Source organism: Oncorhynchus tshawytscha, linkage group LG28, assembly GCF_018296145.1.
Source record: "Oncorhynchus tshawytscha isolate Ot180627B linkage group LG28, Otsh_v2.0, whole genome shotgun sequence".
Classification (NCBI taxonomy): Eukaryota; Metazoa; Chordata; class Actinopteri; order Salmoniformes; family Salmonidae; genus Oncorhynchus; species Oncorhynchus tshawytscha.
Window position 1 is genome coordinate 38,690,441 of NC_056456.1, and position 19,842 is coordinate 38,710,282.

General features: G+C 40.1%; 1 protein-coding gene across 2 annotated transcripts; it reads right to left on the reverse strand.

Moving 5' to 3' along the window:
* Positions 1–1,216: 1,216 nt before the first annotated feature.
* impa1 (inositol monophosphatase 1) lies at positions 1,217–18,300 on the reverse strand. 2 transcript variants are annotated; one of them, XM_024402187.2, is made up of 11 exons: positions 18,265–18,300; positions 12,593–12,873; positions 11,190–11,313; positions 6,866–6,970; positions 6,346–6,479; positions 5,383–5,487; positions 5,146–5,191; positions 4,589–4,697; positions 3,935–4,043; positions 3,091–3,242; positions 1,217–1,638 (listed from the first exon to the last, which is right to left on the reverse strand). In XM_024402187.2, exons 4-11 carry the CDS (start codon positions 6,926–6,928, stop codon positions 1,508–1,510), a joined length of 849 nt encoding a protein of 282 aa, XP_024257955.1. In that variant the 5' UTR covers positions 6,929–6,970; positions 11,190–11,313; positions 12,593–12,873; positions 18,265–18,300; the 3' UTR covers positions 1,217–1,507. The 2 variants fall into 2 exon arrangements, with proteins under 2 accessions (XP_024257955.1, XP_024257954.1); XM_024402186.2 differs by lacking the exons at positions 11,190–11,313; positions 12,593–12,873; positions 18,265–18,300 and adding an exon at positions 7,578–7,683.
* Positions 18,301–19,842: the final 1,542 nt, after the last annotated feature.

Below are 19,842 nucleotides of genomic sequence, written 5' to 3' on the forward strand. Positions count from 1 at the left end.
TTCAGTAGGGAGAAAACGTTTTGAAATTAAGTGAAACTGGGGGCGGGACTACCTGGTCTTGTCCAATGAGAAACACAATTTGTAGTTTTCCAAAATAACAACTGTACTAATAAAGACATAAGGCCATAAACAGTCTACAGGCGACTGGGAACATAAGAACATGTTGGCTTTTGAGGAGCTGAGTTGCTAGCTGCTGCTATTTTTATATATATATATATAATGTAACTAGGCAAGTCAGTTAAGAACAAATTATTATTTACAATGACAGTCTACCAGGGAACAGTGGGTTAACTGCCTTGTTCAGGGGGCAGATTTTTACCATGTCAACTCGGTGATTTGATCCAGGAATCTTTCGGTTACTGGGCCAACGATCTAACCACTAGGCTACTTGCCACCCCCAGGTAACTGAGCAAGCTGTTGACACCTGGCGCTAACATGCGTCCTTGTTCCTGAACTTGTCCATATTATGATTGTGCGCACACATGGTATTAAAGCGTGTCTCTCATCCGTCCACTGTGTCCCTCCCTGTATTCAAATTATTTGACAGATATTCCTTCAAAAAAAAAAAATTGGTTCATATTATTTTAAGACACATATTTGTCAATAACTCAATGGTGCCACTTGTAAAAAAAAAAAAAAAAAGGTGGGGATGACGACGATTTAAATGGTTTCGCTGTCCAGATCCGTCTACACTTGTAAGATATCCAGACACAACGTCTGTACCAGGTATAAAACGTGGCTATAAAGGGAGACTTAACATAAAGACATCATGAAAGCTCGTTCATGATTTTAAAAAGTAATTAAAAAATATATATATAAAACTGTAGGCTTTAAGTAAGTGCAGAACTAAATGAATATAATTTAACAGCGCATTTGAAATGAAAATGCAATCCAGTAGGGTGCAACATTAAGAGGACATAGTTCTATCTGGACCTTCCACACTCCTGGATAAGAGCCCCTTTGTCAGCTGCATTAAACCTTGATTTGACTGAGTTCTAACATTTCAGTCATTTAGCTGATGCTCTTATCCAGAGCGACTTACAAGTCAGTAGTGAGTGCAGACATCATCATACTTTTAGGAATCGAATCCACAACCATGGCGTTGTAGGCGCTACCAACTGAGCAACGTGGGACCATTTCTTTACTCATCAGTTCACTATGCTATACTTATGTTGTACACTTCAAAAACCAAAGGAAAAATCTAAACTCAATAAAATAAAATATATATATATATATATTTATTTTTTTACATACATGACTGGTGATACATATACAGTACTGTCTTAAAACATAAATGATCTTCCTGATCAGTTGACATAAAACAATTATAATATTTAAAAATGAACTAATTAAAAACGTATAAAACACAAAATGCTAGGACAAAAAGTTTGGTTTTAAATGACCAGAATTGTTCAAGAACAGTGATATCTTTTGGAAAAAAAATAAAACAAGCAAAACATTTTTTTTTTCCTAAGAATATGACTTAAAACATAGCAATTTTCCTTGTTCAGTCTTCTGTCTCTGTAGATGCATCATCTCGCAGAGGGGTAAACGCGTCAATCTCTTTGACAATCCTTTCAGCGATTATCTTGTTATTTGCAGCCACAACCCTTCTGGACATGAGGTCCAATGGTCCACCTAGAAAAATGAACAATTCATGTTGTAATATTTTTTTTTATAGCTGTAAAGAAACTTATATCTTATTAACTATTGATAATGAAAGTAAAACTAGTTAAAGTATTCCCTGCAGGAATTGTTAATTAATTAATTGTTAATGAAAATACAACTGCTAAATTACAACAACTACAAAAATACTGTCATTTTTACAAACTGATCAGATCTCAGCGTCTGGGTAATCGATTGTTATTGAGGCTTAATTGAAATCTATACTGATCTGTGATTGGATCTTGAGTGCTATTGTGCATAATAGTACCATATACTGTGATTAGTACCACTTAGCAGATGCTTCCATACAAAGCGACACACAGTACAGTAAGTGTATACGCGTTTCATCCCTGCAGGAATTGAACCCACAACCTTGGACGTTGTTAGCGCCACACGGTACCACCCATTTTTACGAGTGAACACGCAAACCATTTGGCCGACGCATCAAAATGGGCTGGGAATATGTAGCAAGGAGAGGCGTTTACACATTGTGAAGAGGACGCTGCCGCGACATCATAATACAACGTTGTTGCCTGGCAACGTAGATCTGGACATCTTGGAATGTAGCCATTCGTTCTGATGTCACCACTGCATCTTCCCAAGGTATCAAATCAAATCAGAATTGTATTTGCCACATGCACCTTACAGTGAAATGCTTTACTTACAAAGCCCTTAGCCAACCATGTAGTTTTAAGAAAAATTATTGTTAAGTAAAAAATAGAGAAGTAAAAAGAATATATAAAAAATATAAAAGTAGCAAAGAGTGTGTTCATGGTGCCTATGTTTAAAATTTATTTATTTTTTTAAATAATGTAACCTTTATTTAATTAGGAAAGTCAGTTAAAAACACATTCTTATTTACAATGACGGCCTACACCGGCCAAACCCTAACCCGGACGATGCTGGGCCAATTGCGCACCGACCTATGGGACTTCCAATCACGGCCGGATGTGATACAGCCTGGAATCGAACCAGGGTCTGTAGTGACGCCTCTAGCACTGAGATGCAGTGTCTTAGACCTCTGAACCAGGGTCTGTAGTGACGCCTCTAGCACTGAGATGCAGTGTCTTAGACCTCTGAACCAGGGTCTGTAGTGACGCCTCTAGCACTGAGATGCAGTGTCTTAGACCTCTGAACCAGGGTCTGTAGTGACGCCTCTAACACTGAGATGCAGTGTCTTAGACCGCTGAACCAGGGTCTGTAGTGACGCCTCTAGCACTGAGATGCAGTGTCTTAGACCTCTGAACCAGGGTCTGTAGTGACGCCTCTAGCACTGAGATGCAGTGTCTTAGACCGCTGAACCAAGGTCTGTAGTGATGCCTCTAGCACTGAGATGCAGTGTCTTAGACCGCTGAACCACTCAGGAGCCCAAATGTGGGGCAGAGGTCTATGTGGGATATCTATCTGGGATATACAGTGACGTACCATCTACATCCATGAGGACGCCCCCTGCCTCTGTGACTATGATGGCCCCGGCAGCGATGTCCCAGCAGTGAATCCCTATCTCGTAGTAGGCCTCCACGCAGCCCGACGCCACCAGACACATGTTTGTGGCCGCTGTGCCAACACCTCGAATCCTAGGAAGATGGACAGAGAGAGGTTGTGTTCATTACCGTAACAAAATGTTTTACAACAGACAACTAAAACTGGCATTTCTTATTGGACAAGACTATTGCTTGCACAAAGCTTTTCCAGCGTCAGAGTTAGGGTTAGTGTCATCAAGATACCCACATAGAGCAGAGTCTTATCTGATGGTACGAAGGTTTTCCCACTAGCAATAGGATAAGTTCTGGGATACCAAATGTGAAAAAAACTTCCTGAATAGTATGCAGAGTGGTCCCATACTCATCTCAGCTAATGTAGTATGCCATCCTAGTCTTTCAAGAAAACATTTAAATACTTGGCCTCCACGCAATGTCGAATAAGTAGTATGGAAGTATGCCATTTGGGAACGTGGCCAGGGCATTCTTACCCGTGGATGACATTCTAAACGTGGCCAGGGCATTCTTACCCGTGGATGACATTCTAAACGTGGCCAGGGCATTCTTACCCGTGGATGACATTCTAAACGTGGCATTCAGGATGCATTCTTACCCGTGGATGACATTCTAAACGTGGCCAGGGCATTCTTACCCGTGGATGACATTCTTACCCGTGGATGACATTCTAAACGTGGCCAGGGCATTCTTACCCGTGGATGACATTCTAAATGTGGCCAGGGCATTCTTACCCGTGGATGACATTCTAAACGTGGTCAGGGCATTCTTACCCGTGGATGGGTAAACACAGGATCTTTCTCATGCTGGAGAAGATTTTGTCAACCACCTCTGTGTCCCTGTTGGAACCAAACTCAGTAGCAATGATAGACTGGCTGATTTCTGTAATGAGAAAGTTCAGCACTTCAGTGACATTCCTATTTGAGGTTTGTTGGATAGACAGGGTAAGAGAGACAGGGAGGGAAGGTTAGCAGGGGAGTGTGAGGAGGGAAGTAGGTCAGAATTGAATGATGATGTGTATAAAGGATTACAAATTTGTTTTAAAGATGTTGCAAATTCTCATGAATTGTAATGCTCGTGAATTGTAATGCTCGTGAATTGTAATGCTCGTGAATTGTAATGCTCGTGAATTGTAATGCTCGTGAATTGTAATGCTCATGAATTGTAATGCTCATGAATTGTAATGCTCATGAATTGTAATGCTAATTTTAACAAAAATGAAATACTAGTTTAAATGCAGCGCTACAATGTAAATCTGGACTCAAACGGAGTAGGGAAATGTAAATATGTGGCTTCTCACCAAATAAAAGATTGGGAAACACTGGTCTATAGTAAAGTAAAATATGAATAGTAGTGAATTCAGAGAGACATAATACTAGTATTACTATACAGCACTATAGATGCACTGGTTGAACTAACTACTGAACCTTTCTGGTCTGACACATTAAGGAGCTGTCCATTGCAGAAGGCCCCCTTCCCTTTCCTGGCTGTGTACATCTTGTCTTCTATGCAGCTGTACACCACTCCAAACTCCAGCTGAGAGAAACAAGAGAGGAATGTCTGTTGCGGTGGCAATCTGAACAGAGATTCACTATCCCTGTATACACCGTGAAAGAGGTGAGGGTACACAATCAACCACAATTCAAAAACCAAAAAGAGAAATCTACATTCAATAACATTTTAGACATTTACAGCCCCTTTAATGACTGGTGATGAATATACATTATACTGGTTTAAACATAGATGATCTTCCCGGTCAGTTGATCATAAAAAAAAAAAAATTGAATTTATGAAACACAGAATGCTAGGACAAAAAAAATAAGTTTGGTTTTAAATTACCGTAATTGTTCAAGAGTACAATTATGTTGCAGATTTAACTCGTGGGTGCAAAACCTTGCAATTTTAAAATGAAGAATGAACAATGAAACGTCTCATGAGTTCTCTAGGTTCAGAAAAACTCTGAATGATTAATAGGAAAACTTGCCTTTCTGTCGACTGCAAAGCCAATAGACACGGCAACAAATGGATATCTGTTGGAAGCCATGGATTTCAGAAAGATGGTGTTAAATAGGATAACCAATGCTACAGTAAGATGATCAAATGTGCATGCTACATAATGACAGGATTAAATGGAAATCAGGTGTTTGATAAGATATTTTAAAATCGACACAAAACGATTACCACATTTTTTTGAGAAAATAACAATAATTTAATAAATTACCCGTGGACAAAGTTAGTGGTTCCATCTACCGGGTCGACAATCCAGGTTGGGTTGTCAGTTAGAACACAGGGCTCTCCAGCAGCCACCGACTCCTCGCCTATGAAACTGCAACACAAGGAGAACAAGGTCATGTTCACAAAGCTGCTTTAACACACCAGGAAAAGAACAACCCAGTCGACCTCCATTTGTTTCTATGTAAAGCCAGAGGCGGCTTCGCCTGTGTTTTCAGCTCTCTCTCTACGTGCAAGATCATTAAGGCACTAAAGGAAACGGACTGCAACAGAGAGGGACAATCTGAAATGCTAATTTTCATTTTCCGTAGCAAAATGTTTTCTTATTGGACAAGTCTAGATCGCCCCCTCTCCGTAAAACTACCGCCATTAAAGTCCATATAGTCTGCATCATCTAGAAACACCAAACACCTTTATGTCTGCATCATTTAGAAACACCAAACACCTTTATAATGTCTACATCATCTAGAAACACCTTTATAATGTCTGCATCATCTAGAAACACCAAACACCTTTATAATGTCTACATCATCTAGAAACACCTTTATAATGTCTGCATCATCTAGAAACACCAAACACCTTTATAATGTCTGCATCATTTAGAAACACCAAACACCTTTATAATGTCTGCATCATCTAGAAACACCTTTATAATGTCTGCATCATCTAGAAACACCAAACACCTTTACAATGTCTGCATCCTCTAGAAACACCTTTATAATAACACCTTTATAATATCAGCATCCTCTAGAAACACCTTTATAATATCTGATTGAACAGATACTGATCGGGAGGTTCTGTAATATACCTGTAAAAATCCTTCTCTTTTTCTTGGGCTATAAGAAGTGTGCCAGTGTGTGTGTGTATGTATGTATGTATGTATATATGTGTGTGTGTGTGTGTGTGTCAGGATATGTCTTTATATAAGCAAAGCCACAGTAAGTTATTGTACCTGTGCGTGGGGAATTTCTCCTTCACAGAGTCTATAATGAGTTGCTCCACCTTTTGGTCAGTTTTAGTCACCAGGTCCACAGAAGAACTCTTCAACATAACCTTCATGTCATTCTGTACTGCATCCCTTACAAGCTGCAGCAGATAGATACACGGTTGAATACTGGAACTTCTGTCTGAAGCCAAAAGGTCAGTGAAGAAAACCACAAGACAAGCAGCACCACCACACGCTCTAACAGACACAAAGTAAGTAAGTAAGTAAGTCAGTCAGTCAGACAGACAAAGACATACAGACAGAAATTCAGACACAAACTCAGACAGAGACAGTCATACAGAGACAGTCAGACAGACAAACACAAAAACAGACAGAAAGGAAAGACAGACACAAAAACAGACAGAAAGTAAAGACAGACACAAAAACAGACAGAGACAGTCAGACAGAGACAGTCAGACAGACAAACACAAAGACAGACACAAAAACAGACAGAGCCAGACAGACAGACACAGACAGAGACACTCACCGAGCCTGCTTTCCTGGCCAGAGCCACAGCATGGTCCATGGCATTCTGCCAAAGGTCAGTCATGGTATGGTGCCTTGATGCAAGACCTATGTCCTTAAAAGGATGCTGTGGAACAGACAGTGAAAAGGTTTTACTTAATACATAAAACATTGATAAAATAACACCTCAATGTTTATCGATCATACTATGGTTATGTTGGAGAAATTTGCAAATAAACTAGCTACCCCAATACTGGGTCCAGTATGTGCTTGTAGCAATGGAGCTGAACATGCTGTCAATTCTATCAGAATAAGAGCTTTATGAAACCTGAGGCAAATCATCCTGTAATTTCCATTTTCCAAGAGCATGACCTTTGTAAAAATAGCAACCCTAGAGGGAAGAAAGACTGATTGTTCCTATACTGATGGGAAGAATGCGAAAGTACATTGACAAATGATGGTATAATCATTTAATTCATTAAAACAAATAGCGATATTCTATAATAAAACTGTTTGCATTGCAAATGTTTTCAGATAAAGTCTTGTTTATCCATTAAAAAAACGATTTACAGTACTGATCCGAGATTGGTTTAGCGGATATGCGGGGATTTATAACCATTCCATCATAAATGTAACACCCAACACATTATCGAGCTAGTCTGTGCACAGAATAGGAAATAAGAGACTGTAACTAGCATACGAATGATCGAGAAAAAAATAGACTAAAATCTCACCGATAGTAGATCGAGTTGGGAAAAGTCAATAAGCCACCACTTCCGCATAGAACCAATTTTTTTTTTTTTTACTTCCGCATTAAATCGTCTTCTTCTTGGCTAGTTTGCCCAACAAGACGAATGACGGGTATGTGCTGCCGCTTACTGGCCAGTGTTGCGCCATTGCACGCCATTAGCAATACTGAACAAAACTATTAAACGCAACATGTAACCATTTCAAAGATTTGACTGAGTTACAGTAGTTCATAAAGGGAAATCAGTCAATTTAAATACATGCATTACGCCCTAATCTATGGATTTCACATGACTGGGAATGCAGATATGCATCAGTTGGTCACAGATACATTTGGAAAAAAAAGAAAAGAAAAGGTAGGTTCGTGGGTTCAGAAAACCAGTCCGTATCTGGTGTGACAAACCATTTGCCTTACGTTGCGCGACACATCTCCTTAGCATAGAGTTGATCAGGCTGTTGATTGTGGCCTGGGGAATGTTGTCCCACTCGTCTTCAAGCTATGCAAAGTTGCTGGATATTGGCCGGAACTGGAACACGCTGTCGTACACATCGATCCAGAGCATCTCAAATATGCTCAAAGAGTGACATGTCTGGTGAGTATGCAGGTCATGGAAGAACGGGGACATTTTCAGCTTCGAGGAATTGTGTACAGATCCTTGCGACATGGGGCCATGCATTATCATGCTGAAACATGAGGTTATGGTGGCGGATGAATGGCGCGACAATGGGCCTCAGGATCTCGTCACTGTATTTCTGTGCGTTCAAATTGCCATTGTTAAAATACAATTGTATTCATTGTCCGTGGCTTATGCCTGTTTATACCATAACCACACCACCAACACGATGGACTCTGTTCACAACGTTGACATCAACAAACCGCGTGTTCAGTGTATTTTAAAAACGTTGTACAGGCAATCCTCAGTCAGGTTGATATGAACAACCCAATAATACAAACAGTCTCAATTGGAGTAATTTCTAACACTTTACTGAAAAGTAGGAACTGTAGCAGTTATTTGATGCCATAGAAATAGGTACTCTAGATGTATATAACCCCTTGTAGCATGGACATTGCCATTGAGGGCTTCCACCATTTTAATAGTTCAAGGGATAGTTCACCCAAATTGCAAAAGAACCCTGTAAGCATTCTATGTAAGCATTCTATGTAAGCATTCTATGTAAGCATTCTATGTAAGTTACAAGGTATGACAGCATGCAATGCTTCGGTTTAGTATCCCTAAACAGAGTTCCACAGGTGATCCATTATCCATAATCCCCCCCATTATCCATAACCCCCTCCATTACCCATAACCCCCCCATTACCCATAACACAACATTATCCATAATCCTCTACATTATCCATAACCCCCTCCATTACCCATAACCCCCTCCATTACCCATACCCCCATTACCCATAACCCAACATTATCCATAATCCTCTACATTATCCATAACCCCTCCATTACCCATACCCCCATTACCCATAACCCAACATTATCCATAATCCTCTACATTATCCATAACCCCTCCATTATCCATAACCCCCTCCATTACCCATACCCCCATTACCCATAACCCAACATTATCCATAATCCTCTACATTATCCATAATCCCCCATTACCCATAACCCCTCCATTACCCATACCCCCATTACCCATAACCCAACATTATCCATAATCCTCTACATTATCCATAACCCCTCCATTACCCATACCCCCATTACCCATAACACAACATTATCCATAATCCTCTACATTATCCATAACCCCCATTATCCCCTCCATTATCCACAATTACCATACATTATCCATAATCCCCCTCCATTATCCATAATCAACCTACTAGCTCTACATCACAAAAGGTTAAGGTAAAGCGATAGGTCACAAGTTTAGAGGAGGAAACCACAATGCTATTCACAGTTCAGCTGTTTGAACACATTGACACCTATCTCACAATCACAATGGAGAGTAGGAGCGCATTTGAAGCAGTTGTATTTTTCTCTTATATTTGGGAAAATAAAATGTTTATAACAAATTCCCACTAGTTCCCACGGTGGCCTATGCCGAAACACGTCAAGAGTTTTTCGATCTTTGTTCCATTGAACATGCTTTAAAGACATTTTAGTTATATGAAGAGTGCCTTGTTCCTCCTAGTTTTTTTTATGACCAAATAACCCCTTTGCCAACTCACATGATCATGAGAAATATTGATCAAGATGTAATAACATGGCAAAGTCAATATTTCAACATGTGATAACAGGGGACAATGCTTTCTACATTTCAAGATTATTGTCAATCAGTTTGGTGGGATACAATTCATAGCTTAGTGCTCTGGACAATGAGTCTTTTAAAGGATTTTCACTCCATGCGGTTCCAACTTGCGAAACTGTCCATGCTTTCCAATGCTGGCTGGTCATTGGTTAAAGTAGGATTCTGTTTCAATGTTGTTGTGGCTGCAGTAACTGACCCTATTTGGTTCAAATAGTGCATCTCTTATGGCTCATGTCCAGATGGGCCATAACGCTGAGGAAAGGGGTCCTCCTGATTTGAATGTCATGATGGGCTTGCCTGGCATGAAGAAAATACTTGTTTTGAAATATTAGCCAGGCTTGATGGTTGAATGTAGGACAACCTGGACTCAGGGGGGCAGGCGTAATATAGTAAATGTAAATCTGAGGACATTCCAATTGGTGTGATATGTTACGAATTACAATTCGTATGATACTGTACGTTTCAGATTGCACTTGGTTGTTGCTAATTTTAGCTAGGTGGCTAACATTAGCTAGGCTAGGGGTTGGGGTTAGAGTTTAAGGTTAGGGTTAAGAGTTAGGTTAAAGGGTTAGCTAACATGCTAAGTCATTTTAAAGTAGCTAAAAAGTAGTAAGTAGTTGCTAATTAGCTAAAATGTTCAAGTTGTCCATGTGGAGATTTGAACAGGCAAAAGGTTACTAGACATTTGCATTATACGCCCATCCATCCACCCTGACCAACCACCCTACTTTCAGTTTTTTTTATGCCTTAATTAACCCTCTGTCTTATGTAATGAGACCAGACTCGGCATCCATCTGATATAGGCAGGCATCAATGCATTCATTAAATGAAATGGTGGCCTCACCAAAAAGAAAACCAAGATGAGAATTCAATGTGTAGCCTAAACGTTATAACAGTGTCTGTGTTTATTCTGATTATTATTTTTTTTTTTAAATCTACCTGAATATGATAGCAGATTTTTACTGTACCCAAAACCATTCTGTGATTTTATTTGACCAATATGGGATTGACATTATATGGCATTACTGCATAAATGTAATGGAGGTTTAACTGAATTGAGCATCAAGTGACGTTATTATAACCATTTCGTTTCACTATGTCAATGGTAAAAGACATGTAGGTAGAACACACAAACAGTAGGTGGCAGCATAACCTCAAGGATGAGAATCCACACATTGGGTATATTCAATTAAATTGGTCTTTATTTCACGAAGACGTACCTCTCCAAAGCAATGGCGGTTCATTGTTCAAATGGCTAAACAAGGAGAACGCAGTGCCGTGCCTAATGTCCCGTTTTGAACGCTGTGTCCGTTGCTAGGCATTCCACTTACTTGGCTTTAGAATCCTCGTTGTCATGGGTACAGGGGAAGGCCTGGACCACTTGCGCGTTTTGATTGGCTACGGCCGAGCTGCCCGCTGCAATAACCTTCCTTGACATCATGTCAAACTCAGTGCCTGATGGTATGAAGAGGAGTAACACTTCAGTGGATACAACATGGAGACCTCTGAACATCTTCACAACTGACATTGATGTCCAAAAGATATGGCTCATGAATTGACATTGAAACAGTGTTATATAGCGCTATGCGTTTCTGCACACACCTGAGTTCCTACTACCTTACCTGCATGTTTCATTTTTATTCTTTTGTCTGTAATGTATGCTGAGCCCTTTTAAACTCATACCTGTATTATTGGGTTGAAAAATGGCACATTTGGGAACTTATAACTGTCTAAATTGCAATGTAGTGTCTGACTTGCCTAGTTAAATAAAGATAAATAAATAAATAGAGAGGCACACCGTTGAGGAAAGCCCCTTTGCCCTTCTGAGCAAAGTAGAGTTTGTCCTCCACATGGCTGTAGATGATCCCAAACTCAGTCTAGGGACCAAAGGTGAATGATTACTACAGTGTACTATTATGGTCTGCAGAAGTGGGACCAAGTCATTGTTTTACAAGTCCCAAGTCAAGACAGGCAAGTCCGAGTCAAGACCGTCTCAAGTCTCAAGTCCTAAAGTTTGTGTTTCGAGTCCTAAACAAGTCATAATGTGCTCTTCACCAAATGTAATACCATTTCATATTTTTAACAAGAGTAATAGTTAGTATATTACATGAATGCAATTCATGAATGCTTAAAAAAAAATCTCTATATATTTATTACTTTCCATATACATTTTATGTTGCCATGGAAATACATGGGTAGCCATGAGAAAGACACCCCAATAGTGATCGACTATCGAGGATCGCTATGGGGCGCCATCGGGCGATGTAGGCTTGTAACAATCGCCCAACCTTAACACACATACTGTCACGCCCTTTTATTCTCTATTTTGGTTAGGCCAGGGTGTGACTAGGGTGGTCATTCTATGTTCATTTTCTATGTTTTGGATTTCTTTGTTTGGCCCTGGTGTGGTTCTCAATCAGAGGCAGCTGTCTATCGTTGTCTCTGATTGTGAGCCATACTTAGGTAGCTTTTTCCCCACTGTGTTTTTGTGGGTAGTTGCTTTCTGTTTTTGTGTCTGCACCAGACAGAACTGTTTTGGTTGTTCTCGTCGTTTTGTTAATCAGTGTTCAGTTCCATTAAATGATGAACACGTACCACGCTGCACCTGGGTCCTCACCTTCTTCCACCAACAGCCGTTACACATACACTCTCTCTCTCTGTGGTTACAGTAGGCTAACGTATGTCAATGGTTTTAGGAACAGCAGTAACATCAGGCAGGATTTAGGCTACATACTGCCTACTGGGTCCTCACTGCCGATGGTGGGTCCTCACTGCCGATGGTGGGTCCTCACTGCCGATGGTGGGTCCTCACTGCCGATGGTGGGTCCTCACTGCCGATGGTGGGTCCTCACTGCCGATGGTGGGTCCTCACTGCCGATGGTGGGTCCTCACTGCCTGGTGGGTCCTCACTGCTGATGGTGGGTCCTCACTGCTGATGGTGGGTCCTCACTGCTGATGGTGGGTCCTCACTGCCGAGAACAGCAGTAGAGACACTCTGCCCCCCCATGGCCAGGTCTGGTAATACAGGTATCATTAGTCATTACTAACACCAATCAGAACAGCAGCTTCAAATGTCAAACAAAGTTGGAAATTGTTGCGCCTTCCTCTTATTTTCTTCTCGCATGTTTTGCAGGTTGCAATCCATTTTTTTGTTGATACAGCGTCGCCTTTATATCGGAAAATATATAAATAAAAAATTATCATTTGGGGTATCATCTTTCCAAGGGCTCCATCTGAACTCACCCGCCGATGTTCCTCTGCACTGACATGCACAACTTTTTCTCAGCTGGCACAATTTGATTGGCTGCTGTCCGATTCAACCTGTAGTCCGTTAAATGAAGAGTTGACGCGCCAAACACTTTATTAAGAGCATCATTTTTAATATTTGGGCTTGGGGAGGGTATCAAGTCAGGTCGAGTCAAAAGGCGCAAGTCCAAGTCAAGTCACGAGTCATTGGTGTTAAAACTTCTTATGGCTGGGGGGCAGTATTGAGTAGCTTGGATGAATAAGGTGCCCAGAGTAAAATGCCTGCTCCTCAGTCCCAGTTGCTAATATATGCATATTATTCGTATATTTGGATCGAAAACGCTGACGTTTCTAAAACTGTTTGAATGATGTCTGTGAGTATAACCGAACTCATATGGCAGGCAAAAACCAACCAGGAAGTGGGAAATCTGAGGTTGGTCGATGTTCAACACAGCTCCTATTGAAGATACAGTGGGATATTGGTCATGTTGCACTTCCTAAGGCTTCCACTAGATGTCAACCATCTTTAGACACTTGTTTGATGCTTCTACTATGAAGGGGGGCTGAATGAAGGGGGAATGAGTCAGAGGTCTGCCAGCAGTCACGCGCATTTCACATGAGAGGTATCTCCCGTTATTTTGCTTTTCTGAAGACAAAGGAATTCTCCAATTGGAATATTATTGAAGATTTATGTTAAAAAAATCCTAAAGATTGATTCCATACATCGTTTGACAAGTTTCTACGGACTGTAACAGAACTTTTTGACATTTCGTCTGCAACTAGTGAACACGCTTCATGAGTTTTGATTTGTTTACCAAATGCGCTAACAAAAGTAGCTTTTTGGACATGAATGATGGAAATTATCGAACAAATCAAACATTTATTGTGGAACTGGGATTCCTGGGAGTGCATTCTGATGAAGATCTTCAAAAGGTAAGTGAATATTTAATGTTATTTCTGAATTCTGTTGACTCCAACATGGCGGATATATGTATTTGTTGTCTGAGCGCCGTTCTCAGATTATTGCATGGTTTGCTTTTTCTGTAACGCTTTTTTAAAAATCTGACACAGTGGTTGCATTAAGGAGAAGTGTATCTAAAGTTCCATGCATAACACTTGCATTTTCATCAACATTTATAATGAGTATTTCTGTAAATTGATGTGGCTCTCTGCAAAATCACCGGATGTTTTTGGAACTACTGAACATAACGCACCAATGTATACTGAGATTTTTTTATATAAATATGAACTTAATCAAACAAAACATACATGTATTGTGTAACATGAAGTCCTATGAGTGTCATCTGATGAAGATCATCAAAGGTTAGTGATTAATTCTCTCTCTATTTCTGCTTTTTGTGACTTCTCTCTTTGGCTGGAAAAATGGCTGTGTTTTTCTGTGGCTTGGCTCTGACCTAATATAATCGTTTGTGGTGCTTTCGCTGTAAAGCCTATTTGAAATCAGACACTGGTGGGATTAACAACAAGAGTACCTTTAAAATGGTATAAGATACTTGTATGCTTGAGGAATTTTAATTATGAGATTTGTTGTTTTGAATTTGGCGCCCTGCACTTTCACTGGCTGTTGTCATATCGATCCCGTTAACGTGATTTCAGCCCTAAGAAGTTTTTTAAAGTAGGGTGACCAGATGTCCCCGTTCACCAGGGACAGTCCCCGTTTTCACTCTTCTTGTACTAACTACTCGCGATAGTTTTAGAGAGAACTGTTGTGGAAAACTCGACCAGAAGCAAGCGAATCCACAACATTACCACAAATGTCTTTTCAAGCCAGGTAAGTTACAATCGTTTGAGATACTAGCTAGTGATGTTATGTTACAATTTATCATATAGATAGATGATCTGTTCTATAAGGTTTTAAATGGGCTATGCTAGCTAACGTTAGCTAGCTACTGTTATGGTAGCGAGGTTAAAAAACGTTCACATGTAAACATGCAGTGGACGGGCTATTTTGAAAATATGATTATATCAAATGAATGCAATTAATTCTGAGAATATTTTTGTAGATAACAATTTTAATGGTTTGGCATTATAAGTAGTGTGGAAATATATTGAGAAATGTTCATGGATAACATTAGCAGTGGAGAGGAGGAAGAGTGAAGGAGATAGAAGAGGAAAGGTAAATATATGGTGACAGAGCCTGCCAATTCATTTTTCCAAACAATGTTTATGAAAAAACAAATACAAAAAATGAGGCAAACAATGGGAATCTATTAACCAAAGTATTTTATCTAATAGTTATTTATTAACACAGATTGGAGAGGAAGGAGAAGGAAACATTAAAGGAGTAAAAAGAGTGAAGCAAGGAGGGAGAAGAGTGAAGTGGAAAGGTGAAGAGAAGGAAAGGAAGACGAGTGAAGAAAAGAGGAGGAGAAGAAAAAGTGAAGTGTAAGTAGAGTGACACAAGGATAGTGAAGAACAGACAGAGGAGATGCAATGACTCTTTCCAATGCTCAGGTCAAGACAATAGAATGGTTCACTGCACCCTTCGTAGTTCCTCTCTTTCAATTGGCATCCGGAGAAGAACGGCAGTGGTAGAACATCAGCAGGCGAAAAAGTATGAAGCCTCTCTGATTGGCCGTGTTGGTATGCCCTCTGTCACCACATTCTTCAAGAAGGTAGAGACTTCCCAAGAAGAATATGATTTAGCTGTGCAGGAGGGTGTCTTTGCATACCACACTATGTGACACAATCATAGATCTATGGACTGCACAGCACAACTGACACGGAAGCTTTATGAGCCAACGTTTACATGTGCTAGGACAAAATGTGAAGCCATAGTGAGTAACGTGTGAGCAACATGGGCAACTACTTTGGTAACACAGGACCTAGACCCAGGTTGAATTTGTGTCCCTGTCCATTGATGTGTCCAATCATGAACATGTAAAGCTGCTGCCAGTAGTAGTCAGATATTGTAAGATATATGATGGCAGCACATCTGTGGAAACAAAACTGCTTGATTTTGTTGAATTGAATGGAGAAACAGCAGAGGAAATTGCAACTGAGGTCCTGGTGGTCATCCAAAAATGTAACCTGGAAAACATTCTCTGCCGACAACAAATACCTTCTTTGGAGGACTGAATAGGCTGGGGAGGGTCAATGTCCATACCAAAGTAAAAAATCCTCTGCAGCGGGAGGTGATTGGCTGAGGTTGTCCTGCCCACATCATTCATAACACAGCCAGAACAGCTTTGGATATGATGTTGAGTACCTGCTCACAAAGATATTTGGATATGTTCATATTTTCATTGTCAGAGGAGAAAGACTGAAGGGCTTCTGTGAGTTGTTGGCCAGGAGTACCATAACATTTTAGGACACAGCTATGTTCTCTGGATGTCCCTGCTCCCTGCTCTAGAAAGAGTGCTGAAAATGTATGTGCCATTGAAATCCTTTTTTATTTCTGAAGACAAATGCCCTCGTTGTCCTGCGAACAATGTTCGAAGATCCACTGACTGAACTTTGGCTGGCCTTTGTCCATGGAAACTTGACACGAATTCTGTGACACGATCAAGATGCTCGGAGGCCAGGACCACTGTGCCGTGGAGTCCGCTGCTATTCTGAGAAACGTTGAGGCAAAATTGACTGCAAGACGTGATGACAACTTCATTACAGTTTTGGTCAGAGGACTTCTGAGAGAGCTAGAGGACAATGGAGACATGTCTAAAGAAAGCTTTCTCAAAACATCCCAATCATTCTTCACTACGGCTGTGAACTACTTGCAAGCATGGGGAAAGCACACAGATAATCTAAAATATTACCATTGTCTCCTTTTAAAAAGGCAACCTCAGCGTGAAGAGATCCAGAAGGCAGCAGGCACACTGCAGGAAAAATGCCCCCATGTGACCATCAATGAGGATGCATTGTGTGACCAGGTTACTGGCCTGCACGAGTTCCTAAAGGGGGGATCGCTTGAAGAATGGAAAACATCTGAGACACCTCTTAGTCAGAGATGGAGCACGGTGGTTACCCACTTCAAAGAGAACGACATCACACACACTAACCTGGCTAGATTAGTGTCTGTTGTCATGTGCTTACCTGGAAGTAATGCACCAGTCGAGAGAGTGTTCTCCCAAACTAATGATATATGGACAGCAGCAAGAAATAGGTTGACTGTTCCTACCATCAAGTCCTTTCTTATTGTGAAGACAAACTTCAACCTCCCCTGCCAGGAGATCATGGAGAAGCTGGCCAAAGACAGAGCAATCCTGAAGAAAATACATTCTTCTGATAAATATACAGATTAGGTTGGTATAAGTATATTATGTAGTTACCAATCACATCAGAATCTTATTTCTTTATTATGTTGTTAAGTATTTCATATAGACTATTGTCTCTTTTTTTTCAATTTTGCTCATGTTCTCTTCTGTTCTTATTTCTACCCAGACTACCAGGACCACTGAATGGCTGTTCAGATTGGACAGTTCTGTCTTGTCTATAGTGTTTCTGTAGTATAGTTGTTTTCTCTATCACAATGTGCCTGTTAGACAAAACACATGAAACCGGAATTGTCCCTTTAAAAAAAAAAATTCCTAGATAATAACATTGGATATTTTCATTATATAATAGATAATAACATTGGATATTTTAATTATATATTGATATTATATATAATAGATAATAGATAATAACATTGGTTATTTTAATTATATATTATAAGCCGAACTGGAAATGTCCCCGGTTCTCATTCCAGAAATCTGGTCACCTTATGTTAAAGTTAAAAAAAACACTTGCATAATATGGCCGAGCCTAACCGAACAACAGGCTGAATGTTGTCACACTCAATCAGCTGGCAAATTTCACAAACACTTCCAGCTGATTGCGAGGAAATGCTTTGGTCAACTGCCGGTTACGTTTGTCTATTGACATATTGTGCATCACCTGCATGGGACAGGAGATTGAAAATACAAGTGACAATTTAGCTAACGAGATTGCAGTACGATAGAAAAAGGGTGTCTATGGGAACTATTTCACGCTCGTGAGTATTTTTACATGACACTTCCGGACGGATGCTTGCCTAAACGTCAGACTGTCACCATGTTTACCCCGTGGCTATTCAGTCTGAAATAAGTCGGTAAAATAAATACAAAAACGACTCGAGTCTCTACGAGGCAGAATGTTGACAAAAATTATATTTACACTTACTTGACCTGTTGCACATGCGGTTGGTCCATTTGATGGTAGGTTGGAGGAGATTGGGTATCTGCAGGAAAGTGTTGTTTACCCAACTTTTTGTTGTAGGTTATGTTAAACTTGTTAAACTTACCAGTAATGAAGTGTGCGCTAAATACCCGTTTGTATTTTTGACGCTGGCGTCCAACCACCTCGTTTTACAGCAGGTATCCATGCATCTCGTTGTGCTGCTCCTTTGGGAAAATCTATACACTTTTAATTTATGTCAATCGGGAACACCCCACCAGCGAACATGATTGTCCAAAGCTTTTTACTCTCTACATGGCCCTTAATGTCCTCCTATTACTAGCCTAATTCTAGGAGGTAGCTAGATACTCTTTTTTAGACGTTCTTTAGCTGTTGGTTTACACTCGCACAGGAAGTTTTCTGGGAACAACTGTTGCGGAACAACTGTTCGTCCATAGCTCCTTGAAAACGGTTCCCAATTGAGCGATATCATTTGCCGCTATGGCCAAGCTGCAAATTCAACATTGGCTATATTGTGAAATGTATTGGCTAGAATATAGCTATAAATTAGCCAGAATCAAATATATTTAGAATAGAACTGTATTGTCCCTCAGAATGGTCAATTAGTATTTTTTTTAGTGCCAACAATAAAACAAGGACAGGATGTTGTACACAAACGCCTTAATCACACCGATAGTATGTTTACGCAAAATAGTACGCAGCATCATTTGGATATGTGTGCAACAAATGTTCAACATTCACCTTCCGCTACCATTTCTGTCAAGCGGTCTACGCATACATTTTGACGCTTAACTTCGATAAATCCAACGTATGCACAACACAGAACGCAGTGCAACTGCCTCTCCAACGCAATGCCGCAAGGCAAACGCAGTGTTCCATATCATATCATATCCATCACACCAATGCTGTTGCTAAACGTTTCTTAAACAGAAGAAAAATTGGGCGGGAGCTACCTTTTTATTTGTCCTATAGAAACTCTTGTTTTAGATAATTACACACCTGAAATCTCACTGCCATGCTATATTGGATGTAGTTAGCACATTCACCACTACTGGCAGAATTTGACAGGTTTCAGTAGAACAAAGGCGATGGGTTATGTAAAGTTCAGGAATGTGATTGTACTTGTTCATAATGTTGACATTAAACAGGGAAAATTAAATAAAATACATATATATAAATAAAACACAAAGATTAGATTATTTGTGGGCATGTGGTGGTCGATGTAATGCCGAGAATGGAAGCAGGAGACCAAATTCTTTGATCTGGGTTGTTTGATTCAGTTCAATCTATCAATGTGTTCCAGTCACAGCAATACCGTCTGATGTATGCCTCCATTTAATACAACTACCCACACGATAGTAGTGTTAAATGGTGTGAGAACGTGACTGAATGTTTAATCTCTTACTGTAACTAATTCCAGCATGCAAAGTGACTTGAATGTTTTCAACAATATGATCTGTAGAGCAGCCAGGGGGATTAATAATAACTCAATGATCTGTAGATTAGCCAGGGGGAATAATAATACTATATGATCTGTAGAGCAGCCAGGGGGAATAATAATAA

Excerpts from the sequence above, each read along its gene's own strand:
- impa1 (XM_024402186.2), bottom strand. The coding sequence starts at position 7,625 with ATGCGGAAGTGGTGGCTTATTGACTTTTCCCAACTCGATCTACTATCG. Across the intron at positions 6,971-7,577 it reads CCCAACTCGATCTACTATCG|CATCCTTTTAAGGACATAGG; the intron begins GTGAGATTTTAG and ends TCTGTTCCACAG. Across the intron at positions 1,639-3,090 it reads CGTCCTCATGGATGTAGATG|GTGGACCATTGGACCTCATG; the intron begins GTACGTCACTGT and ends TCATTTTTCTAG.